This window comes from Eptatretus burgeri, chromosome 9, assembly GCF_056783735.1.
Source record: "Eptatretus burgeri isolate ZD-2024b chromosome 9, Ebu_testis_v1, whole genome shotgun sequence".
In the NCBI taxonomy this organism is placed as follows: Eukaryota; Metazoa; Chordata; class Myxini; order Myxiniformes; family Myxinidae; genus Eptatretus; species Eptatretus burgeri.
Genome location: NC_140969.1, coordinates 63163073 through 63190606, shown reverse-complemented (window position 1 = coordinate 63190606; position 27534 = coordinate 63163073). Strand labels below are relative to the sequence as shown.

The 27534-nt window shown below is 44.5% G+C and overlaps 1 protein-coding gene across 1 annotated transcript; it reads left to right on the top strand.

The window, feature by feature from the left end:
- The first annotated feature begins 20672 nt into the window (after positions 1-20672).
- Positions 20673-24599, top strand: LOC147020209 (Krueppel-like factor 15). Its single transcript, XM_085895370.1, has 3 exons — positions 20673-20821; positions 22067-23230; positions 23943-24599. The coding sequence occupies exons 1-3, from the start codon at positions 20673-20675 to the stop codon at positions 24115-24117; spliced, it is 1488 nt and encodes a 495-aa protein (XP_085751496.1). The 3' UTR covers positions 24118-24599.
- Positions 24600-27534: the final 2935 nt, after the last annotated feature.

The following is a 27534-nucleotide window of genomic DNA, read 5'->3' as shown; positions in this document are numbered from 1 at the left end:
TTTTCTTTCTCTATCTTTTATTTCAAAAAAACAGCATCTCAACAACCACGCCATCCCCACCACAGCACCAACCACACTACAACAACGCCACACCACCACCTTCGCCTTTACCTTCACAACCTCATCCCACATCATCGCTTCTATGGCCATTCCCGCACCACCTGTGAACACTGAACGTCGGGCTGTCTCAGGCCCGTTCGGCGATTGGTGCCAAACGCACCGAGCCGCGAGCGCGAATGGCGGCCTTTCCGAGGGGAAAATTCGGATCAGAAATGCTTCACGCACACTTCCCCTCCGTCCAATGGGCAAGCGCGAGGCGGCTTGGCCCCGCCTCCAGGCGCGTGTAGGTGAATTCCGTCCACCTCCGGCTATGCAAATTTTAGGATCAGGGGAAGTTCACGCCCATTTTTGCCTGACCAATGGCTGACCGGGGGGGGGGGGGTGGCGTGGCCCCGCCTCCGATTGCGTTCTGATCCTGGAATTTGCATATTGGCTTCTCCTGCCGGCTATAAAGGCACGAGAATTATCAGGTCGGGGGGAGTTACTTTTGGAGACAAGGAGCGTTGCGTTGGTGGAGTCGAGTCGAGTGCGCGCAGTGGAGCTGCAGGCAAGGGAGCTCGGGTCCAAGGCAAGGAGGACGGCGGTCGGCGATGAGGTTGCGGTGTGGGGGATCGCTCGTCTCGTCGCGGGACCCAAGCCAGCCAGCCACTCCCCTCCCCCAGGGCAAAAACAATTTCCCCTTTCCCCCCACGCTGAGATAGTGTAAAAGAGGGCCCCGTTCCTCCCCCGCCCCAAACGTGGTGCCAACAAGCATGCCAGGGGCCCGGAGTCGGGGCACAGCGGCGCGGACACTTTGCGGCTTGCCCGGCAACGCGTCACGAGGACGCGGGTAAGACCTCCCCGGTCTCGCGGACCTGGCCGCTCCTCCAGGCCCCGCGCACATTTGCCCTACGGGCCTGTCTGCCTCCTCTGTGAGGGTGGCTTCTTTCTTTTGCTTTTGTGTAAGTGTGTGTTGGCGCCGTCTGTGAAGTAAAACTGTATAAGTGTTGCCGTGTGTATGCTTTAGTCGGTTGTATTACATTTGCTTTATGTGCATTTCGATTCTGTATGGCTGTAAATACGTGCCTTCCATGCTTGTTTGTGTGTGCGTGTGAATAAAATGCTTGCTTGTTGAACTGTGCCCGTTTCGCTTCGTCTTTTCTCCATTTGAATCTCCATCTTGCATCACGTAAGGGGTTCGTAGTGGGTGCAACATCCCGGTAATTAATCGGAACCGTCAAGGCCGACGATAACACCACTCAGTTATCACTGTAGCACGGAATGGACCGCTTAAGTGGTTCGTGTCCGGAGTCGGCCTGCGGCGTGGTACGATCGCCCGGTCGACCATTCGCGCAGGTACTTAGGTAGATCGAATTTGGCGAGCAACTCTATCCTGCGCAGGTGGGCAATTGGCACGATCGTGGTGAGGTTAAACCTCCACCCACGACTAGCTCCCAGCGTTGTTCCGAAAGGGTCACAACTGAATTGTCCGTCCGGTGGGCGACGTGCCGCGATTCGAGTTACGTGGCCGTTCGCACGCCGGCGGCGCGAATTCACGATATATATATATATATATATATATATATATATATATATATATATATATATATATATATATATATATATATATATATATATATATATATATATATATATATATATATATGGAGAGAGAGACAGAGAGACAGAGAGACAGAGACAGAGAGAATCTAAAAATTCTCAAAGGAAGAATAATACAGTGGAGCTTTTGTCATGATGAAGTAGCCGGCTGAAGGAGAGTTACAGTTTGAGCTCACACGCTCCAGCACTGCACAGCAACATGCATCCAGTGATGTATCGAATGATGGTGCTGGAGCACCAGATATGGATGGCAATGTTGCTTAAAAGTCGAGAGACAGTTCATCAGCTTTTCCATTCCTGTACATAAATTATGATATGCTGATGAAAAAGACAGAAGAAGTCAATGTGAAAATTTCAGTGAAAAATAAAACCTGATTTTGTGGCAATGACGAAGATTTATCCAAAGAAAATGCAATGAGATAAACAAGAACAACATTGTGAACTCCAACTACAAGGATATCAGATGTTTCTACGAACTCAAGGGAAAACTGAAAACCGAGAAGTGGCAAGTTATCTGAGAGAAGGTATTTCCAGCACCTTAGTACATTTAGACGAAGGAAAATTTGAAGAGTTAGTTTGTATTCAGATCAGGGATGTGAAGACTAGACTCCTGTTTGGATGTGTGTAAAGAAGTCCGTCAAGCGCTACGGACAATAACAAAGGGCTATGTGCACTGTCAGAGCAAGCTTGCAAATGGAACTTCTCAAATCTAAAAGTTGCCTTGACTTCAACTATAGAGACATTAACTGGCATCTGAACCACATCTCTGGAATTGATCAGAAGGACAGCCAAACTTTCCTGAACTGTGTAAATGATCTGTTTCTGCATCAACATGTACAAGAACCAACTAGATTCAGACCAGGTCAGGCAGAAGCTCTCAAAGCATAAGTTGATCCTTTTTGACCTGGTGTTTTTACTCGTAAGGAAGACGTGATCAGCAATGAAGACATTGGTCCACCTATTGGCAAGAGTGACCATGTGACATTGCCTTTTGATATGAATATTGAGTCAAATGAAGCCTGGTGTTGGCTTAATGGTTAGGGTGGTGGCCTTGGAATCTGAGGGTCCTGAGTTCAAATCCTGCACGACTGTTGAATTAATACCAGGTGGGGTTGACTCAGCCTGTCATCCTTCTGAGGTCGGCAAAATGAGGATCAGCTTGCTGGGATGATTGAGCCATTTGAGTATCCTGTGTCAGAGTGGTGACCTGTCCAGGATTGTGCCCAATAGCCCAGGAGACTGCTTAGGCAACAGCAACGCTCTGCACAGAGTATGGTCCCAATGGATGGATGGATTGAGTCAAATGAGTAGGAGAGGAAATACTGACCATTACCATGATGCTGATAAAAACCAGATGACAAGCAAACTGAAAGGTTGATTGGGAAGATAAATTGATGAATACCACTGGCACAGAAAAATGGGAGATTTTTTTGAAATAATTCTGTAGAAATGTATCTATGGGATTGCATTCATATGAGAAGGAATCAGACAAGGAATGGGGGCACTCAGTGTTGACAGGGAGAGGAGATGAAAGGATTCTGTTGAGTGCCATAAGTTGACTATGAGAGTAGAGGAAGATAGTAAGTTATGTGTGGAGTGGCCTTGGACCAGTTGGACACCATTGGCAGAGAATTTGGAGAGGAAAGGCAGGATGCCAGACTGTATCTAAAGCACAAGATATGTTCAGAGAGATGGCCCTGATCTCATGTCGGACATTGAGGACCGCCATCCATTGTTGGGTGAGTAGAAGCAGCATGTCCAAGGTGGAGTGCCCTGGGCTGAAACCAAATTGGTGACCTGAGATGAGGTTGTTGGAGAAAAGGAAGGATTCCATGACCTTGCTGATGACTGGAAGTAAGCTGATAGGTCTGTAGTTGAGGGGATCGGTTTTGCACCTTTTCATGTAATACTGTTACGAATTTGGAAGCCTTGTGCACACAGACATTCAGGTCCCCATAGCTCAGTTATTTCAATAAGTAAATGTGGATAGATAGCTCCCTTTCCCTTGTTTAATGGGTAATTAAATGTTCATGTGCTGCGGAGTTATTTTGATAGTTCGGGTTTTCTTTTATTTTTACATCCATAAATCTTCTACTACAACACCAGCATCACCCTCACCTTCACCTCGCTTCCTCAGACCGACGCCATTGCCTACGTGCGTGTCAGCACGTACATGGGTAGAGTTCACGAGGACCTGACGTCGCTCTCACCCAACAAGGGAGATGTGAGCGAGTTCCTCGGCGGTCGTCCAATGACCACAGCCCATGCAGGATAACATTACTCTGCCTGTTTGGGGGGGGGCGGTCCGCTGCGACACCCCCCAGTCCAATCAACGGACTTGGCGCCCGTTTTGGCCAATGAGAGAGGCGACGAGCGCATTTGGCACGCCAAAACCGTCCAGTGAGAGAGACAGCGGGTAGCGAGGAGGCGTCCCCTTCCCCGCCCTGGACAAGTGTGAATAAGGTTGTGGCGCGATCGGATGAGAGGAGAGTTTTGGTTGTAGGGACAAGCGCGAGAAGAACAAGGGAAATTGCGTTTGGTCCGCTGGAGCTCTGTTCGCATCTCGCTGGCGCCTGGTTCCTCTGATTGCATCTCGCTGGCGCCTGGTTCCTCTGATCGCATCTCGCTGGTGCCTGGCTCCTCTGATCGCATCTCGCTGGTGCCTGGCTCCTCTGATCGCATCTCGCTGGTGCCTGGCTCCTCTGATCGCATCTCGCTGGTGCCTGGCTCCTCTGATCGCATCTTGCTGGTGCCTGGTTCTTCTCATCGCATCTTGCTGGTGCCCGGTTCTTCTGACCACATCTCGACGCTTGTCTGGTTCGCTCGTCTCAGCCAAACCACACGAGGCGGGAAGGTCCATGTCCTTCTGGGTATCTGTGTGTGCGTGCGTGTATTTGTGGGCCCGTCTTTAAGTAGCAATTGTTAAGTGCTCTTTTTGCCTTGTACATACTTGCATTTCTATTAGTCGTGATAACTCTGCCCTTACGTGCTTCCCTTTCCCTATTCTAAATAAACCCCCTGTTAAATGTATCAGCTCGTTTTTGTGTTTTCCTCATTGGTTTAACAGGGTGCGTGTTGGGAAATTTGGGAGCCTAGTGTTGGCGTAGTGGTTAGGGCAGCGGCTTGGGATCCAAAAGGTCCCGAGTTCAAGCCCCATTGGACCACTGAATTAATACACCAGGGGGTTGACTCAGCCTGTCATCCTTCCGAGGTCGGCGAAATGAGTACCAGTGTACTGGGCCGGTGTATACCCCGGTTAAAATAGGTGTACCATATCCCTGTGTCGTAAGAGGTGACCAGGGTTGCGTCAGGAAGGGCATCCGGCGTAAAACATGTGCCAAATCACTATGCGGATCATTCGCTGTGGCGACCCCTAACGGGAGTAGCCGAAAGAAGAAGAAGAAGAGTGTTGGGAAATTTGGGAAGCGGCAAAGTGTGCATTTGGACCGACGGGACCTCGGTAACTACCCGCTCGGGTTACGCACGGGTCGAGCATGGAAACGACTCGTCCCGTTTGAGTCCCGTCGAGGGTGTGAATACTCGGTAGTTCGGCATGTAGGCCTCTAGGTATTTTGAAGTTGGGCAAATAACCCTGTCCCATGTGGTTGATTTATTGACGATTCATGGTACAGTAAGGGACCCGTACCTGTCGGAGTTTTCTGAAAGGTACGATGTAGATTCCGGGTGTCCGGTAGAGTTGACCCTACTGTTGCACTTAGCGGTCGTGCTCGCAGCCGACGCCCGGCTCCACAACAATACAATGATGTTGGTGGATTTCCAAGCACATGTAAGATGACCTAGTGAAAATGAAAGGGTGAAAATGGCAAAGAGAGGATGTGCAAGACCACAAGAACAGGTTTTTAGGACACGTGAGCTGATGACGTCCGGTCCAGCAGCAGAGTCAGAGTGGAGGGTTGAAAGAACATTCTCCACCTTCTCAGGTGTAAAAGTAACAGAGTCCAGGAGCAGTTGGGTATTTCTCTCCAAAGAAACCAGTTTGAAGAGGTTGTGCAAAGTGACACTGGGTTCAACCTCGAGCTTGTAGCCCTTTGTGACCTTATTGTTATTGTAGCATTGGTGTTTTGAGTTTGTCTCATAAACCCGTTGACTATTTTTGCCAATTTCTGAATTACACCTTGCCTTTTTCACTTGAGACATGTTCAGGCAGGTTAGTCTGTAATAAATCTGAAGCTTCGAGAGCTGAGATTGGTGTTGATGCAAGTAAATTCATCAAAACCTTTTCACATTGCGACTCTATAATGTTTGCTCTTGTGGAGAGAAAAAATAGCCAGTCGTACCCATCTTCAAAAAAGCGAAGAGATGTGACCCCGCTAACTACAGTCTGGTCAGCTTGATGTCTGTGGTTTGTAAAATCATGCATAAGATCATCAGAAAAGCTCAGATTCAACACATGGGAGGAGAATGAACTATTCAGTGAAGAGCAGCACACATTTCGATGTGGGCGGTCCTGTTCGACACATTGCTTGAAGTCCTTGAGCAATGGTGATGTCTCATCTTGATGATGGGCACAGTATAGAATGCTTGTACTTGGGCTATCGAAAGGCCTTTGATAGCATGCCACACCAGCGCCTCCTGTGTCAGCTCTATTCATATGGAGTAGATGGATGCATACTACAATGGCTGGAGGAATATCTGAGCAGAAGGATGCAAATAGTGGCGAATGGAAAATTATTCCACAGTGTGGCTGTCACAAGTGGAACAACACAGAGGAGCATGGGAACCTGACTTGTTTATACTCTTCGTCAATGATCTTCAAGTTGCAGTCGACTCAGATCTGAAGCTCTTTTCTGATGACACCAAGCTGTACAGAGTTATGGATTGGCATGAGGATACTGAAGCAACACAAAGAGATGATGAAATGGTCATTGACTGGTCAAGAAAGTGGCAACTGCCATTCAATGAAGACAAATGTAAAGCAGTGCATTGTGTGAGGAACAACTGGAGGTATACATACTCAATGGAAGATGGCTCCAGACAAAAGGAAGTTAAAGCTGAGAATGGAGGAAAGAGATATGGGGGTTCTATATGATGAAAGCTTAACATTCAGTTTCCAAGCCTCAGACACCTCCAGGAGAGCAGATATTTAGTTAGGAATCATCAATAAGTTTTTCTCAGCCTTTCAAAGGAAAGGATTTCTCCAAATCTACAAGACCATCATTCAACCTGCAATGGAATATTGTAGTTCTGTATGTTGTCCAATGTATAAGAGGGTGATGACCAACTGGAGAAAGTTCAACATAAGGCAACCAGGCTTCGCCATGAGCTAAGGTATCTGGAATATCCAGACAGACTGAATCCAGGAATATCCCACGAGCCTACAGATGACAGAGGGCAGAACTCATTCAGATATTCAAGATGGTAAAAGGAATCGTCAAGATTAATTCTGAGAAATTCTTTGGCCTGGATGAGGGGTCAAGAACCAAAGGTCATGGACTCAAAATCAATAAACAATGATGCCGAACCAAACTGAGGCAGAATGCATTCTCAATCAGGAACATAAATAATTGGAATACATTGCCTAAGGAATCTGTCAGGGCAGACAAATTCAAGACGGCACTGGAGGTACACTGGGAAGACCATCCATTGAAGTTTGGACACTGAGAGATCTGTACTTCAGAAGTACGGACCCACTTCCAGTCTCCAGAAATAAGTCAACCAAGTAAGTAAGAAGACCGGAAAAGCTGACAAATGCTAAATGTATAAAAGTGCTGGTGAACATGAGAGGAGAATCATTGAAAAGAAGAAAGATTGGGAATAGGAATTGAGGATGACATGACATGGTAATGGTTCGCCATTTTAAAGGAGTGGAGATAAGAACATGATTACACAGACTCAGGGATGTGATTCCACATTCAAGAGAAGAGGGGAATAAAAGAGTGTTCCCATCTATATAATATACTTGCTGAAGTACCCAGCATTTCCCAGGGAAATTCAATGACATATGTTTTCAAATATTTCCTGTATGACAAATTGGGGAATGTTGGCCTGATGGTTTCATAAGAAATGCCAATCTTGGGCGTTGCAAAATGCGCTTGGAAAACTTTCCCTTCTTTTAACTTCTTTTTATTAATTTCATTTTTTAAATACAACAAATCACGACTACCTCAACATATCTTCACAAAACATATTACTGAATTGCTCCCCGGAAAATCCCAGGCAGTGTGTTTAAGAACATACTCACTCAAGGCCTGAACACGGAGGTATTACAATAAACCTGTAGAAAGCAATCTTTTTACGAACAGGTGCACGTATAAACACTATGATTACATTTGTGTTGTTGACAACAAATCACGATATACTGTTGCGGTGCCGGCCCGTCGGCTGCGACACGACTCCCGGATGGAGCCGCAAGTCGACTCGACCGATCGCCTGGAATTCAGATCGTACTTCTCCGGAAAAGTCCGGAGAAGACGGGTCCCTTTTAGACCGAAATCCACCAATGGGTAAACCACGTGGGGTAGGGGCAATTGCCAACTTCAATTTACCTAAGTACCCACGTGGTCCAACTACCGGGGAATTTCACCCTCGACAGAACTCGTACGAAACCGAGCCGCATGGCGAGCTCGTTCTGTGTGCGATTTAATCGCTGAGAACCATCGGACCGAATTATCCTGCAAACACAGCAATGGCCAAATAATCCCTCACATGCGACATGCTCAGTCGATGGAAGAATGAAAACGACGAGCTGAGAACATTTAACAATTGGGGTTTATTTATAATAATGATGGGGAACCAGGGAACACTAAGAGCAGAACTATACCGAATACAATAAATGCAAATATATATACAGCACAGGCACTTATATCCCTGTGTCGTAAGAGGCGACCAGGGTTGCGTCAGGAAGGGCATCCGGCGTAAAACCTGTGCCAAATCAGTATGCGGATCATAACGGATGATCCGCTGTGGCGACCCCTAACGGGAGCAGCCGAAAGACGAACAACAACAACATATACAGCACAGGCACTTAAACAATTCACTACTTAACGACTGGCGCCACGAACACACATACGCACACTCACACCCAAAGAAGTGGTGGCTATCGCCTTTATTAATACCCCCAGCTTGGAGGGAAGGTGAGCTGGAGGTAAGGGTCTATCTTGGACCTGGTCCTCGGGGCTGAACTGGACCCCCTGGTGTGATCCGGACGATCCAAACGGCCGAAGTCGGCAGGGCGGAGGCTGGCAAGAGAAGTCCCTCCGTGCGCAGACACGCTTCGGAACTCGTGCGCGACCTCTTTGCCAGGACCAGAATGACGAACGCGCAGACCGCGCCAGACCCAGAACAGAACCAACTCCAGGGGAACGACGCCGAATTCCCCGACCCAGAACAGAACGAACTCCAGGGGAACGACGACGAATTCCCCGACCCACAACAGAACGAACTGCCCACCGCACACAGACCGCGCCTATAATTATACCCCCCACTTCGAAGGGGGGGGGGCGCCTCCTCACAACTCCGCCCTCTCCACACCGGATGACCTTCTGTGCATGCACCCTCGTCATCCCTCCCACTGGTCAAAACTGGCGGCAAACCCCCAATTGGCCAGGTGGCATGGTGACATCACTTGGATGCTCCCCTGGCACAGGAAGCTGAGCAACATGTCTCTGCAGGGCTCCACCCACCCCTGACGTTGGCCAGAGTGAGGTGAAGGAAGCGAGGCGAGGGCGATGCGGTGTGGTCGGAGGTGATGTCGGTGGTGTAAAAAATATACGACAAGAAAACCTGACTATTTAAAATAACTTCACAGCGCAGGAACATTAAATTACCCATTAGACTAGGGTTGGGACCCTACCTGGCCACATGTACTTACGATATAACATGTACGATATAACTGAGCTAAAGGACCTGAATGTTGAGTGCGATAGCTTTCCAAATCCACAACAATACAACCTCAACATAGATCTTCAAAACATATTACTCAATCGCTCAAAAACACAGGCAGTGAATTAGCACAAGACCCAATCGAGGCCTGAAGGCCAATTATCTGAGGTTAATCTTTTTGTATCCAAAACAAAGCCCCCGACCTTCCTTTGGATAAAAGATAAGGCCATGCAAAGTTTGGTTGCACTGGTTTCTGCAGGGTCCGAATGCATGAACAAACAAACAAGAAAAAGACATCGTACAGAGCATGATACTTGCAAAATTCACCCCCCTCTCGAAGAGTTGCCATTGATACATCAAATTGTCCCTTTCATTAAGATTAAAATTGAAATCTTGATCAAAACTCAGGCCAATTGGATGAAAAATATTTTTTAGATTCAAATTGTTTTTAGAAGTTTGACCTTAAGTTGACCTTTGACGTTTTGACCTCAAAAAGAGTTGCTTTCCCAATTCAGTGATTGACTATGCAATTGATGCTTAATCTTCAGGTTAATCAGAAGAAAATTGACGATTTTTCAGTTGAAAATTGATGATTTTTCGATGTTTGCCCTTGAGTTAACCTTTGACCTTAAAAATAGTTGCTTTACCAATTCAGTGAGGGACTATGCAATTGCTGCTTAATCTCCATGTTAATCAGAAGAAAATTGACGATTTTTCATTTGAAAATTGATGATTTTAGATGTTTGTCCTTGAATTGACATCAAAAATAGTTGCTTTCCCAATTCAGTGATGGACTCTGCAAATCCTGTTCAACTTTCAAGTCAATCGGATGAAAAATGACAATTTTAGAAATTCGACCTTTGACCTCAAAATCAAGAGACTTCTCAGTTGAGACTACCTCTACAGCTTGGTAAAGTTTAATGACGATTGTTTTGGAATTGTGACCTGCAGACGATTGACAAACAAACAAACAGACAGACAGACAATAATAAAAACGACTGACCAATACACTTGAAAATTTTTCGATTTTGCAAGTAACAAACAAACAAACAAACAAACAACCTTTCTTCTTTGTATATTAGATATAACAAGTAAAAAGGATGCAAAATGTCATAGCCCCTGTTGTTTTAGTAATTTTGCTGTATGGAATTAAACGGAAAGCCAATATTTATGTACAACTAAAATTGCCACCAGTCTGCCAGTTGGCCATCTTTGATCAGATCAGAAAATAAAGTGAGGTGCATGTGTATGCTATCATGTACTGTGGACTTGTCAAGTTTGAACAAAATTGGACCATGCACGTCTGAGAAATGGTTGGGGACACATTTAAGTAACAAAATGGCTACCAGTTGGCCACCTTGGATCTGATCTCGAAAAGAAAATCACGTGCATACGTATACCATCATTCGATATCTGTGTGCCAAGTTTTAACAACATCAGTAAATGCATGTCCGAGAAATTATTGAGGACGTGTTCAACATCAAGTTTTTTTACAACTAAAATGGCCGCCAGTCGGCAATCTTGGATCTGATCTCGACAAAAAAATGGTGTGCATATGTCAGCCATCATTCGCAATCTGTGTGCCAAGTTTGAACAAGATCGGTAAATGCATGTCGGAGAAATTGTTGAGGACGTGTTTGATACGGTTTTCTTTTTGTTTTGTTTTTTTTACAACTAAAATGGCCACAAGTTGGCCATTGTTGATCGCATCACGGAAGAAAATAATGTGCATATGTATATTACCATGTGTTGCCTTTGTGCTAAGCACAAATAAAATCGGTCCATATATGTTCGAGATATGGTTGTGGATGCATGCACGTACACACGAAAATCGAGACCAAATCCATAAGCCCCCGTTTTGGACTAAGTCCAACGGTGGATAATAATACACTTATCACATCCGTCTGTCTGTCCATCACGTAAAATATCGTGACATTACGGAATCTCTTGAGATTGTGAATTAAACGTTTTGCCGTTATTTAATATTAAAATTGCATTTGTTTTCTTGTATTGATGTATCATCAAGAAGGTAATTATTTTAGGATTATTTATGAACACAATTGGGCGACTCACACAATCACTCGAGAGTGGCAATTTCACAGAATTTCCCCAGGGCATACAGTGGGATGCAAAAGTATGAGTCCACCTAAATGAATGTCAAGCTTCTCAAGTTATGATTTCAAACATGAATTTGTAATAATGTTAAAGATATTGTTATATTTGTGGGGTAGATGGAGGAATTTCATAGGAAAGATAGGATTGTATAGAGTAGCTTGGTCTGTGGACAAGTTGGAGACATCTCAATGTAAATTAAGTCTGGAAACTGGGAGCTTAAGTGTTACGTGCCACCACGCAGGGGATGGTGCTGTGTTAAATTAGGTGGGGTTTCAGGATAATTTATCCCAGTATGCGATTGCTGCTTGTGACATTTTCCTATGTTTTTGCATTTCAAGACTGGCGATAAAAAGGGATCATGTCCTTAAAACAACAACAACCGAGCTGCACGTCCAAGCAGGCAAGAAACCCCATCTCCAGGAATGGCAGCTAGTAAACCACGCCCCTGCAGTGGATGATTAATGGCGTAACATCAGAGAGAGGGGAGTTAGTTTCAGAGCAGGCCACAAAAGAGGACGGGAGAGAAGCGAGTGAGGGATCGGCGGCTGGAAGAGAAGGGCATTATGGCCGGCTTTCCCTCGACATGGTGAAGAAGGTTGCACAATTTTCGTGTTGGTGCTGAGGCGAATTTGCTCGCATGATGGAGTAAGACGCTGGCCATGGACTGTTAGGCTGGGTCATGTGAGACCAGCCTCGAAGCCTCATGCTGTCCCATCGGTGAAGGAGATGGCACCATTCTGCAGAGAGCAGCGGCATCGGCAAGTGCGATTGACGAAAGAAGCTGCATGGCAGTTTCTGAGCCCTGGTGTTAAGTATCACCACCTGAATTTCCTCCTGCACATTTCCCACCCAGAGAGCGGCTGGGCGACATTTTGGGCGCATTTTCCCGTGCGGCGATGATGCGGTTGGTGACCTTCAAGCTTAAGAAACTCATCCCTGGGCACACAGCGAAGTACCACGATAAAGGAGGGATTTTTATTATTATTATTCTGTCCCCTTGTCTGTGTTAAAGTCTGTGTGGAGGCGTCTCCAAATTAGATTAAGTTGACCACACGTTCCATCATTATTATCCCGTTTTGAATTATTGAGGTGGGTAGTGGATTTGAAGACTTTGGGGTTGAGGACTTGGGGTGGGGGAGGGGTTGATTTAATGATGCGACATTTTTTAAGGAGCACACAGCGAGACGATAATAAATTCCCATCATATTTAACTGTTCTTCTGTACCAATAAATGTCAGTGTGTGTGTGTGTGTGTGTGTGTGTGTGTGTGTGTGTGTGTGTGTGTGTGTGTGTGTGTGTGTGTGTGTGTGTGTGTGTGTGTGTGTGTGTGCTCCATAACTCCAAAACCATAAAACCTATCAGCCTAAAACTTTGAATGCATACCAAGAAAACTCCAAGGAAGCGCCAGAGTGAAAATTGGGTGTTTGGGTTAATTAAAACACCCCTTTTGAAGATAATCAACGGCCTTATTTAATTAAATAATTCATCAGCCGATACTCGGCAACCTCGCTCTTTGGGGTCTTAAGGCATACCCTAGGTAACCTCGCTGGGGTCTGAAGCTGCTATGTTTTTCGACCTGCTCAACCTTGCCTTGACTTGGAACAGGCCGCAATGATTTTTTTTTTGCATACCTTGTCGAGGCTCGTATGAGAGCTAAAAGTTTACCTAAAATTTCTTAACGATAAAGTATTTTTTTCTTTTTCACTTTCTTCACTCATATTAACGAATGCCTGTTCATCATAGCGAGGAATTGCTGGGTATATTGAAATGCTTATAAACACCAGGCGACATCAGCGTTCGTTGCTTTATTTCATTTCCGCAGATGCGATCACCACAAGTATCTCTTAAACAATGGAGAAGGACAAAATTTAAGCTCAAGAATGATGCACAGTTTTTTGCAAGGGTTTAAAATTATGCAGCTAATTAAAGTTCCATCTCATCACAGAAATGACAAAACAGTGGGTTCAGATTGGCATTACATACAGTATTAGTCGACATTTATCACCAGAAACAGGCTCCACAAATGAAACTGGGATGGTGGGGGTGGGTGAGGACACCATCACAAAAGATTACCAACTACTTCATAGAAATGTACTATGCTGTAAACTGACAAACATCCCTTTTTGGTCCACGACATGAAAAAGTCATGTTGAGGGGTGTTTGGCATTCTCACCATGCTTGCCAAGTGCAGGTTGGCCATAGGATTTGAACCCACAGCACTGCCGGCCTCGCTGTCAGTGCATTGCCTTTTTTGCTTTCTGACACATTACTCTTTCTTCCATGAACCTGCATTTTGTGGAGAGAAATAATCAAGTGTTTTACTATTTGACCAAACAGCTGGTTCCATTTGCTGTGTATCTACACAAAATAAATTGAATTAAGTGATGTACTCTCATCGGCCAATTTATCAGCAATACAATGTAGATTTGGCCCGATGTGTTTCAGTGCATCTGCAGATCATTTAACATACAAATGGCATCTTCTGCCATCAAGCCGGCAATCTGGGAGCAACAATTCCCATTTATTGCCACATCTGATGCAATTTAAATGCTCTAATTGCGGTGAGGTGCTCCATTTGAAACTGCTTGTTTAAGATACTAGTGCATGCCCGTAGATGTGTGGCCGTACGTGCAAACCCTCTCCGCCCCTCCCCCCCCCCACAAAAAACTCAAACCGAGTGCCAGAAACAACAACCACACAAGCCGTTCCTTCGCTTTCACGTGCCCGTACGTGCAATATATATATATATATATATATATATATATATATATATATATATATATATATATATATATATATATATATATATATATATATGTACTTTAAAACTGCTTTCCAGAAACAACCACACAGGCCGTTCCTTCGCTCTCGCGTGGCCGTACGTGCGTGCCCGTACATACAAAAAAAAAAAAATTCAAACCGCGTGCCAGAAACAACAACCACACAGGCAGTTCCTTCGCTCTCGCGTGTCCATATGTGCGTGGCCGTACATGCAAAAAAACAACAACTTTCAAACAACCACACAGGGCATTCCTTCACTCTCAAAAACGCCGACTGGATTGGGGCATTGTGTTTATCTATAAATGCGGATAAGAAATCGAGAAATTATTAGAATACAGTAAGTCATCACTATCCAAAAGTAGTGCGTGCCCGTACGAATGTTCACATCATTCCACAAATTATCGCTTGCATTGAAGTAACAACTGCTGTGATACTTACACACAGAGTTAATTAAAATCAAGTTTACCTCCCTGTCTTCGCTTGCCATGACATTCGCTGCCATTTACCATTGGGACTCCTACCCCACGGTAACTAAGGCACCGTTCGATCCCCATCGTAACCAGCACGGCACGTGACGTCATCGTCGGCCGGCCGTGCACCGGCCTACGCAGCCACGCCCACGCAGCAACGTGTCCTGTGATTGGCAACTAAATGGCGCATCGGCCACGCCTACGCAGCACGTGTCCTGCCATTGGCTGGTAAATAAATGGCCATAACTTGGGAATCACTTGTCCGATTAATATCAAATCTTGAAAAGGCACATCCGCAGGTCCCCAGCAATATAGCTGGCAAGTTTCAATTAGATCGGACCAGTGGTTGTTGGGAAACAGCGGTCACACACACACACGCACACACACACACGCACACACACACACACACGCACACACACACACACACACACACACACACACACACACACACACACACACACACACACACACACACACACACACACACACACACAAAAACACACAAATACACACACACACACACACACACAAATACACACACACACACACACACACACACACACACACACACACACACACACACACACACACACACACACACACACACACACACACACACACACACACACACACACACACACACAGCTGGAATTATTGATGGATTCCCAAACGAGGCAGAATGTGCATGGTGGTGGGTGGTGACAGGTGAGGGGAGATGATGACGGGTAGAAAAATTATTGATGGCACCTTAAAGCTCATCGGGGATACCCAATGCATTGCCTTTTTAGGTCCCCGCTTGTGAAATGTATATTGACATCACATGCATGTCACAGCAATGTGGGTATGATGGTGGTCTTGTGATCAAGATACTAGATAGGTATTCTTAAGCTTCTGAGCTCCAATGCAGCTGAAGGTACGAGCGATTTTCATTCCAAACTTCTGGAAAATGAGCTTTCTTGGGATGATTGCCATGTCATTCTTGCATTGTTGGTAAAAAAAAAAACTCAGGCAGTTCGTGAATTAACTTTAACGAGGGGGTTTCGAGCCTGGCGGCAAAGAATATATCGACAAAGGATTTTGTGAGCTTAAAGTTGATGGAACATGCTTATCACTCAAGGAAACTCGGTGCAGCTAATGTTTGAGGCATAATTAGAGGGCACAACTGGAAGAGAGATGCAGCTTAGGACGAGATATTGAAATAGCTTGTATGAAGTGCAAAGTAATGAAATGGTTCGGTAGTTTGAGAGGTCATCTTCCGGCTTCCCTGGCTTTGGTATGGTGATAACCTCAGCTGCTTCTTCTTCTTGGGATAATCTTCAATAGGCTCTTCCTGCCAATCACGAAGATGAGCTTCCCTCCACATCGAAGATCGGTGGATGAACCAATACAAGGAGGTGATCCAAGGTCTTCCCTTAGGTCCTCGGTTCTTTAGGGAATTCTGGGTAGCTGCCATCTTGGCTTGCTTCTTTCCCAGACTTAGTGGAATCGAGAAGAAGTGTATTTTATAAAGAGTATATGGAGATGCCAGGTAGGAGGTGGAAGGTAGTGTAAACAAGAAAGCAGAAAACTCCTTCTGTAGCAAAGTCCTCAAATGCTTGTCCATGACGCATTAGGAATTCAATCCTGCCATTAATATGAAGTTGCTCACTGATACCAATAGTGTTTTTTTTATCACAGAACCTCGGCATCAAAAAGCGACATCTATCTATAATTCCAGCAATGTGTGTGTGTGTGTGTGTGTGTGTGTGTGTGTGTGTGTGTGTGTGTCTGTGACTGCTGTTTCTCGACAACCACTGGTCCGATATAATTGAAACTTGCCAGATATATTGCTGGGGACCTGAGGATGTGCCTTTTCAAGGTTTGATATTAATCGGACAAGTGCTTCCCAAGTTATGGCCATTTATTTACCAACCAATGACAGGAACCGTTGCTGCGGCCATTTTATATCAACCAATGACAGGAAGCGTTGTTGCGTAGCCATGGTCGATGGTGAAGAGAAACTCATCCGCGTTCGCCATTCCGGGTTTCTCCTCTCCTCCCCTCCCCTCCCCCCCTCCTCTCCTCTCCTCTCCTCTCCTCATCGTGTTTTTCCTTGCGAAAAGGCAAAATACGTTGGCGCCAATTGAATAATTGGCCATTAAAAGCCTCCGTATTCTTGCCCTGGAGGAGGAAACAAAGAAGCGCCGTTTCCTCAGCGATGTTGTTTATGAAGAGGTGCTAACGAGATAAAGGTGTGTACAATGTACATGGAGACGATTTTTATTATTATTTATTTATTGAATAAAAATTGTTCCAGAAATAATTTATCAAAAAAAAGTGCACAACTTTTTTTTTTGTTTCCAATTGTCAAAACGGTGTGGCCTTTGTAAGTGTTAAGGAATTCAGCTCTACTCAACATACTTGGCGCTTGCCAACGAAATACATCTCAATTTGGTGGTAAAAACGATTCACAACGACGGGTTTCTTTACTCATTGCTCTGCAGTCTGCATTCAACCCCTTCATTTGTCATCTCATTGACCTCATTTCATCTTTCTATAATTCCAGCAATGTGTGTGTGTGTGTGTGTGTGTGTGTGTGTGTGTGTGTGTGTGTGTGTGTGTGTGTGTGTGTGTGTGTGTGTGTGTGTGTGTGTGTGTGTGTGTGACCGCTGTTTCCCGACAACCACTGGTCCGATCTAATTGAAACTTGCCAGCTATATTGCTGTGGACCTGAGTATGTGCCTTTTCAAGATTTGATATTAATCGGACAAGTGATTCCCAAGTTATGGCCATTTATTTACCAGCCAATGGCAGGACACGTGGCTGCGTGGGCGTGGCTGCGTCGGCCGGTGCACGGCTGGCCGACGATGACGTCACGTGCCGTGCTGGTTACGATGGGGATCGATCGGTGCCTTAGTTACCGTGGGGTAGGAGTGCCAATGCTAAATGGCAGCGAATGTCATGGCAAGCAAAGACAGGGAGGTAAACTTGATTTTAATTAACTCTGTGTGTAAGTATCACAGCAGTTGTTACTTCAATGCAAGCGATAATTCGTGGAATGATGTGAACATTCCGTACAGGCACACACTACTTTTGGATAGTGATGACTTACTGTATTCTAATAATTTCTCGATTTCTTTTCCGCATTTATAGATAAACACAATGCCCCAATCCAGTCGTCGTTTATGAGAGCGAAGGAATGGCCTGTGTAGTTGTTTGAAAGTTTTTTTTTTTGCATGTACGGCCACGCACATATGGGCACGCGAGAGCGAAGGAACGGCCTGTGTGGTTGTTGTTTCTGGCACACGGTTTGAAAGTTTTTTTTTTTTTTGTATGTACGGCCACGCACGTATGGGCGGGCACGTACGGCCATGCACGTACGGACACGCACGTACGGCCACACGAGAGCAAAGGAACGGCCTGTGTGGTTGTTTCTGGCAAGCGGTTTTAAAGTATATATATATATATATATATATATATATATATATATATATATATATATATATATATATATATATATTGCACGTACAGCCACGCACGTACGGGCACGTGAAAGCGTAGGAACGGCTTGTGTGGTTGTTGTTTCTGACACTCGGTTTGAGTTTTTTTGTGGGGGGGGGGGGTGGAGGGTTTGCATGTACGGCCATGCATCTACGGGCATGCACTCGTTTATATGTGAATTGCTAACAGCCATCTCTGCACCTCAGTGAGGATGAAGGGTCCACTGGTAAAGCTTGTCTTGTGGGGAACATTTCAATTCATCACATTTTGGTAAAGGAATAAATGACTTCGAAGCATGATTCGTTGTGAAAACCTTTTGCGGCAGTGGAAGTGGGTGGCAGTGGTGGTGGTTGTGTGGGGAGGGATGATGATAAGGAAAGGGAAATGGGGAGAATAGCTTTTACTGTAAACATATCACAAGGACATTGTGAGGCACCACATTGTACTTTTACCTGAATTACCAGGACATTCCGAGACTGGTCAAACACCTTTAGACAAAGTGTGTGCGATTTCAACTTGGGTTCCCCGCATGAGCCAGGGGCTTTGATGGGAATGTTATGAGGCCAAGTTTTGACATGACCAAGTACACCATATATACTTTCTTGCATGGCATGGTCTGACACACATCTCTACTTCCAAAATGATCTGCCAATGACATTCAAGGACCTTATCACACCTGATGAGCAAATTTCCCCCAAAGCATTCAAGCAGTGTGGCACTCATTAGGACAAATCAACAGTGTTCTTTTGATTCGAAGATGAGATCCCAGTACCAGCTCTAATTTCATAACATGGGAACACCCAACGAAGTTACCACCCGTGATTGCATAAAGGGTGAAATAACGATGGGAATGGTCACAATGTGCGATACAGTAAATAGATGGTGTGATGGCAATTATCTGCTGGGCTGACTTGTTAAATCATGAGGACATCTGAGAGGTAGTGCAATCGCTTTTGAGCTTTCATCTGGGTTCGATTCCCAACACGACTATATTCTGCCATCCTATAGTGTTTTGCAAGTCGGGTGTTACAACGAGTGTACAGTTTATTGGGCAGGATGTTAAGCCGGGTGTCTCATCTGCTAACATTATTCGAGACACGTTTACGGTGTAAATATTCCGAAATACATTATTAAATATTTTACGATGTCTTTCAAAAACATTCGGCCAGTACACCAGCACTCACCCTGTGTGCTGACGTCATCACGAAATTCATGCCCAACTGTATGTACAGGGGTGCAGCCACACATCAGGGGGGATGAAACCAGTGAGTTGAATTCCAAGTTGAATCCCGGTGCAGCATTGTCTAAAACATTTACACATTCATCATTAGATTTTAAATTGTTCTACAGAAAGTTTCAAACCTCGCATATTTTGAATCAAGTCATCGATTAATACAACAACCAAACATTTTTCTCCAGAATTCCCACCTATCCAGTACCTGCAAAAACACTTTTATGCAGGGCAATCCGAAACGAGTTCACACAGTCATTTGTGTACATGAGCAGCAAGGTGTCATCAAGTATGGCAATGTGTACATGCTAGTAGTGATAGTGAGTGTACCATGCAGGTGTTTTATTTTTCGTTTTCACATACAATGATCCAAAGCTCATGGAAGAGTTTGTACGCAAATCACATGTAGGACACAAAGACATTTACAGGAGACTTAAACGTACTTTTAACATGAATTAAATTACAAGAAAAGTGGTAAACAGACAATGGACAAACATCATGGTATGTGGGATTCGAACCTGGGTTCACATTGTGAGCCAACGGATGGGAAAAGTATAAAACATGCCAACTCAAATTTCTTGTTGAGATAATTCAAAACAACTTTGTAAAACTTTTCTTTTCCCCACCAGCAGCTGAGTTCGGCATTCCAACGGTGCATGGTTTCCGGTTCGTAACATAAATGTCCATTTGGATTATGTTTCAACGAGAATTTCCAAAATCCAAAGCAGCAGGTTTATATTACTCATGCCAAATTAAAGTTTATTTATTTTATTGATGTAAAGTTTTGAAGCAACATTTCTCATCACTCGGAAAAAGGGGTGGGGGGGGCAGCGCTGATGAGGGGTAAAGATAAAACGATCCGTATATTAAAATAAACAAGTGTGGCCGATCATGAGATATTCCAAACTATGTTTGGAAAGCGCGCTTTGCCACGCGGCAGCACGTGCTTCCTTTGGCTCCTCCTTCTACCCCCTCCTTGTCGTTGACGCACAACCCCACCAAATTCAGCACCATAGCCACCGTTTTGAGCATCCGCATTGGCGACAGCGCATTGCGCACCCCGCCATCCTCCTTTAACCTGCCTCAGGCGACCAATGGCAACTGCAGCGCAGGGCGAGCCCCCATCGAGCCCCCCGGCTTTAATCCAACCCACAAGGCGGGCCCATCTCAATGTGACACAACTTGTCCGGTCGCGATCCCTCATCTCCAGTTTCACACTGGCGTCCCCACTCATCGACGTCCCCACTCATCGACGTCCCAGTGAGTATTCACACGAGTTCTTCACGTCCGTGTAATTTTGTAGCTTTTTCAACTTTGTCCTGTGAAATGGTGCCCGAAACACTTTTCTTCTTGTTCGTAAACTTTTTTCTTTTCCTCGTTTGTGCATGAAACTTCTGCCGAAACTTTTTTTCTTCCACCTGAACTGCCAGCATTTATTCCTCTCATATTGATAGACAGCACGTTGCACACTATTCCATAGCAATGTAAACACGCGTGCTTTTCTACACCCTGGGACATTTGCCCATGCACGCACAGAGGCCACACGTGAGCGAGTGGACTGTGAATCCGGGTTACTATCGGACACCGGCTGGCAATTCACGACACGAAGTACAGCATACTAACGCGATGTTTCCTCGTAAACTGTGCAATTTAAACACCCAGGGGAGGATGATGAATTGTCTTAAATTTTTTTCTCCCATCACAAAAAAAGTTTGTCAGGAATTAATTCTCACGCCTGGAAATGAAACAACTAAACTTGACGGGAAAACAACTGCGCTTGAAACGTTTTACAGCTGCAGATCAAAGTATCACTTTTTGGGTATCGTGCACAGACTGCCATGTGCAGTCACCAATCACATGTCATAGGTGAGCACACAGGTGTATATCAATACATCCATAAAGAGTAGAATTCAAACGGAATGTAAGTAGGCATGATCCATTTACTTTTCAGCACCTATGAAGAAATCACTGCGGTTTGACTTGTCAAAAGGCATGTCCAAAATTCGAAAGTCACAATGGAGACGGACTATTGATCAGAATTGGCTAAATAACTCCTTTCAATGCGGCAATAGAATGGCCATTGGCATTGAGGTTGTTTTGCATAACACTGTCCTTGGTGACAGTTTCAAGCTCCAGTCTGTAGAACGTTCTCAGTCCATGTGAATAAAAACTCTGAAAGTCCTCCACATGTTTAGCATGAAGGTAAAACTGGATTGCCAGTCTTATATCAACAATGTATCTTCGATCACGTTGATGGGGTAAACCAACCTACAACTTCTTAACCATTTCCATCTTTGAAATATACTTGCAGTTAATGGTTTGACATTTTATTGCTATGCACAAAGGAGATTAGGACATCTTGCTTTGCCGAGCATTCACCTGGAACATGAGATTGGCATTTCAAAGAAACCACCAGAGCATAGACCATGCTGAGACCACGTTACATACCTTAACCCACACACTGCATTTCCTCCCAATTTCCCCAACAGGATTCGGGAACACAAAGGCATCTGGGACAAAGAAAGATGGCTGCTGTGTTGCCACACGAGAACTTTGAACGCTTCCATTTGGAGACTACCACTCCGTACTATGATATGGCTCTTACACTGTCACCAACTGCAAGGTCTGAGGATGACAGTGATGGGTTGAGTTCTTGCTCCAGCTGCTCCAGCCCAGGTAGTGCGTGGTGGTTAATGGGACCTGGCACAATGAGGAACAGCAACAGCAACAGTAGCGGCAGTGGCAACAGCAATGAGATAATGGATTACCTCATGGCCCAGTCTGATATAAGAAGATGGGAAGGCCAAACCTTTGACTTCCACACCCAACCTGACGGGCCCAATTTCTCCAATGACCACAATGAAGCATTCCGGCCCACGTTGGATGAAATTGAGGAGTTTTTAGAGGAACACATGCAACCACTTCTGTCAAAAGCATCAGTGGGTGTGACAATGAAGGAGGATGTTGTGGTGGAGGAAAATAAAGGAAAAGAAAAATTTCATTGGTTACAGTCTCCAAAACAAGAAAATCCTGGAGCTGAAGAACCAACAGTTGCAATAGAAACAATTTCTGGGCCACCGACAGAAAATGGTGAACAAGATAACGGCGGCCGTCATGAAAATCCAACCAGCTCGTCCACACCAGCTATGGCATCAACAGGCTTGCCTGTCATTCTTCAGCTTCAGCAAATCCAAGTACAAACTGAAGGAGCATCTGGTGTCACATTGCCTGTTTCCCAGGAAATAAGCAACTCTGCAACTACTAACATCAAGGTATCCCAGCTCCTCGTAAATATTCAGGGTCAGACCTTTGCATTGGTTCCTCACAATGGTTGTACAGGTGCAACTCCAGGAGTTGGATCTCGACAGTATGTCAAAATTGCTCCTGTGCCAATCGCAGCAAAGGCTTGGCCCATTGGTTATGGGTCTCATCGGGATGGAGTCGCAGGAAACTCAGGAATTGTCTTGGCTGGTTTGCGTGGTGCTGGAGGCATTGGTGCCACGGTGAGCAGTGTAGAGCCTTTGAAACTACACAAGTGCCAACATCCTGGGTGTGACAAAACATACACGAAGAGCAGTCATCTCAAGGCTCACATGCGGAGGCACACTGGGGAAAAACCTTTCGTATGCACCTGGCCCGGTTGCACCTGGAGGTAAGCCATAAAGGTTTTTTGAGGCAATTGTGCCCTTTTTATTGCTAGTGCATCCCACAATCCCACTGTGATGTCACAATCGCCATTGATTTTACCCATCAGAAATAGAAAAGTCATACCTGAGAATTGTGATGGTTCTGTGGTTTGTACAATACTAGAAGCACCCGCTCCCTACGGGAGCCATCAAGGGGATCATGCTATTATATTTATGCGAATTTTACTCCAAGGGGTCCCAGGATTACACACCAAAAAAATGGTTGTGATCGGTTCAGCCATTTTTGCGGTACCTGGGGACAGACAGACGGACAGACGGTGAATTATAGTAAGATTATGAAAGGAAACAATGAGTTATCATAAATATATCAGTCAATTCAAATAACAAAATCATTTCGCAAATGAGAATAATTTAATCTATCATATAAACAAGAAAACAGGTTAAGTAGCATCCAAACACACAATGGAAAAGGGGGTGGGATCGATAGACTCGGGGAAAGAACACTCTTGGAATGCAGAAAGCCATTGGGAGCTCTGGCTCTCAGTGTGCTGGCTTGTCACAAGGAGACAGCTCAAAGCCATGGCTAGTCATGTGATCTGAGATAAACGCAATAAAGGTGGTATTTTCAATGGTATTGCTGTGATTGATAGCATAGCTTCCCACACCTTTACAGGCCAACATAGTGCTAACACAGGATGACCTTTCTTTTCTCAACAGGTTTTCTCGCTCCGATGAGCTGTCCAGGCACCGACGTTCACACTCAGGTCTAAAGCCATACGGATGTCCTGTCTGCATCAAGAAGTTTGCTCGCAGTGACCACCTGTCCAAGCACATCAAGGTACACCGTCTTGCACGTACAGGCCGCTCGACTGCCCGGTTGGCAAGTGTATAGTGGCCCTATTGACATATGTCAGAATCCAGAGGATCTTCAGTCCAGCATGGACTTACTTTTGCAGGCTCAGTTCAGTCTGGCCCAGAAAAGATAAATGATACCTTTGGTTGGTGAAGGACAAGCTGGGTGAAGCCCACCACTTTAATCTACACGGGAGCAATTATTTAAACTTGGACATTTTTTTCACATAGTAAATACCTTTGCTTTCCGACATATAATGTACGGTATGTTTTTACATAGTCAAAAGATTTATTAAAGAAAGCATCCTTGACCGTAGCTGAGATGTAAACCAATGATGCTCATAGTTATTTTTTAATGTCTGTAAAGAGATGAGCCTTTGGCAATGTCCAGCTGACTTGAAGGGCTATAAGGTATATGAAGCATCATCATTGATGTAATATGTTGCATTGTGAATATATACTTATTTAAAATGAGTAGATTAAACTTCTACTGGGGATATGAAATAAATATTTTCATACGAATCCTTTGTTTTTTTTCTGTTGTACTTTCAAATACTGCAAATTTTACAAGATTATCCTGCATTGGCAAAAAGTTCATTTCCATATTAGCGACACAAAATGGAGTAATATTTGGATGCCCTGCTTTCTTTCAATATGCCAAGTACTCTTCAACTGCTCCCCCTCCCCTTTACTTCCCTCCCCATAATTTTTTGCTCATGAAGACTTCTAACCCATTTTGTCATAACCAAGTTCAAGAAGTGTGCAATCAGAAAAGATTGTGCCATATTTTTGGTTATTTTTGATGTTTTTGGTTATTTTTTATTACATCGTGGACACCAAGGCCTTCAAGATTATTGGAATCTCCAGTGATGAAGCTGAGTCTATGGGCCTCTCACTTCGCCATCGCAGAGTTTGGTGGTCTCTATCTTCTTCTGCATCCTTTCTGGTCTTGCACCCTCTGCTCTTTTCATAACTTGTCCCCCCCCCCCCCCCCAGATTTCTGCAGGGATCACATGGTCCACCATCAACCCTCTTCTGGTAAAACTACCAACATCCAGGATCACTGCTCACCACAACTCATTTGTTTCTCTTTTTTCCTGCATGTGGAATCAATTTCCACATCTTCAGTTCCATTCTTCCATCCAGGTCTTCAAGACAGCTGTACACCAGCATCTCAGATAGTCCCCAATCCAAAACCATGATCTTTTCTACCCTCATTAACACCCCCTCCCACTCCAATCCCTACCCCTTCCAATTCTCGCTCCTTGGAGTTTCCTTCCGTCTCCACCTTGTCCACCCCATTCATGCGTGTTTTGTGTGCTGCTTTTGTATGTTACGTCCTGGTTCGTTCAGATACGAGGTCTTACACAAGCCTCAATGTCAAAAAAAAAAAACCAGCCCCCCCCTCCTGAAATTGCTACACTCTCTGCAGTGTGTAGGGAAAGCAAGGCATCTGAAAATACTGTATTAATATTATCCACATGGTCCAACGGAGCGCTGTGTTGAGTAGTAAATTATTGACGGCCAGTTCGTGGGAGGTAGGTTGAGGGGAGGGGTGGGGGGGGGAAGGGTAGCAGCGCCGATGCAGGCAAACATGTTTTGCACAGCATTGAAGCCAAAAGCGCTGGAACGCTTGGGCCATGTGTGCAGACTCCTGCGAGTAGAGTTCTGGCCAAATATTGATGGAAGGCACTGCAGGACAACAGATGATATGCAACTGCCATTTGAACACGACACTCGCAAACACAACAACAATTCTGCACAAAGCCGGTGAAAAACAAAAACATTCTCGAATAACAGATGGATTTCACAACACCTCAATAGTCATGCACAACAGGTTGGCCCAGGTTGATGGATGAATTAAATATGGGCATCAGGCAGCCATACCACAAATGACCTTTGGGAAAGATGGTGATAGAATGAGGGGTGCACTAAAAGAGGAACCGTCTTCAAACCATGAGCACCGAAAAGACTCGGTTCCATCATGGTGTCAGCACTGGAAGTTAAATGTGATGTGAATGACGTCTTCACGCAATACGATCTCAATTTTTTTTTAAAAGCGACCTATTGATGTCAACATTCCGCTTCCTCCATCACCCAAGTTACCGGATGCTAAACAGCTGGGTACATGAAGTAATTCAAGAAAGCATAGGCAACTCCAAATGCCAAAAACCCAGTTACGATTTGCATCAAAATGAAAATAATACATAAGTGGCAGCTGGAATAATATCGAGCAGACATCAAAAATTCCAAACAAAGTGTATAAAAATGAAACTGCTGGCAGCTTTTCCTCTTGCAATCATCTGTCGAAATGTGTTAATAACCAGGAATACGATGTGTGTTGAAGAAATGCGTTACATCCAATATACAGGGTGTCCATAAAGTCCTTGTGCAACTTCGAAGTTTTATAACTTTTGCTGTACACATGATAGAAACAAACTAAATGTTACATGGAAGCATTATTCATAGTTTTTTTTTTTTTTTTTACTCAATACAGTTCAAACTTTTAAACTTCAATATAACCACCATCTCTCGTGATACATCATTCAATCTGATTTTCCAACTTGTTGAAAACATCCTCCAATTGCTTCTGAATAATTTCTTGAATTCCATGTGATCGTAGCCAAGGTTCAAAACAACAGTTTTACATAACCCCATAAAAAGTAGTCAAATGGGGATGGGTCAGGTGAACAAGGTGGCCAAGTGATTGGTCCACATCTACCTATCCACTTGGCTTGGAAAGACATCATTCAAGAACCGTCGCACAGAGCATAGAGCTAGTCTTGCTGGTAAAAGGTGATATGTGAAAGATGTCATCATCATAGTTTGGAAACCAAATGCAGTAATTGTGGTGGCTGACTTTACCACTGACGTAGAAGTTGCCTCATCACAAAATGTCAACTTGTCAAGAAAATTGTGTGGATTTAGCAGCAATAAAAACAAAAATAACATTTACAACAACAAAAACATTAATAATAACTTGATTAATTATGCTTTCATACACCATTTAAAGTTTGCTTCCATCATGTGTATATCAAAAGTTATAAAAGTTTGAAGTTGCACAAGGACTTTATGGACACCTTGTAATCTCTTTCTAACCACTCATTCACTGACTGACTGACACACACACACTGAAACATATGGAAACGAAAATCTGCCTATGGATCTCCCGTTCATGGATAATCACGTGACGAAAGATAATGACACGTCACATGATCTTGAACAGCATGATCGCTCGCAGGTGTTTCTTGGTTTTATGGTGGTATGATTCCAGAAGTGTCTATGGGTTTGTGTGGTTTATGGACGATGTACAGTGAGTGAGTGGTAGAAAGTCGTTTCTCCTTTACAGACGGTGTACAAGTGTCACAGCGTATATTTTAAAGCGTTGCATATTCACATATACAGTCCGATCTCAATATCTAGTACCCTGGTTATAAAAAAAAACATTCAGAACACA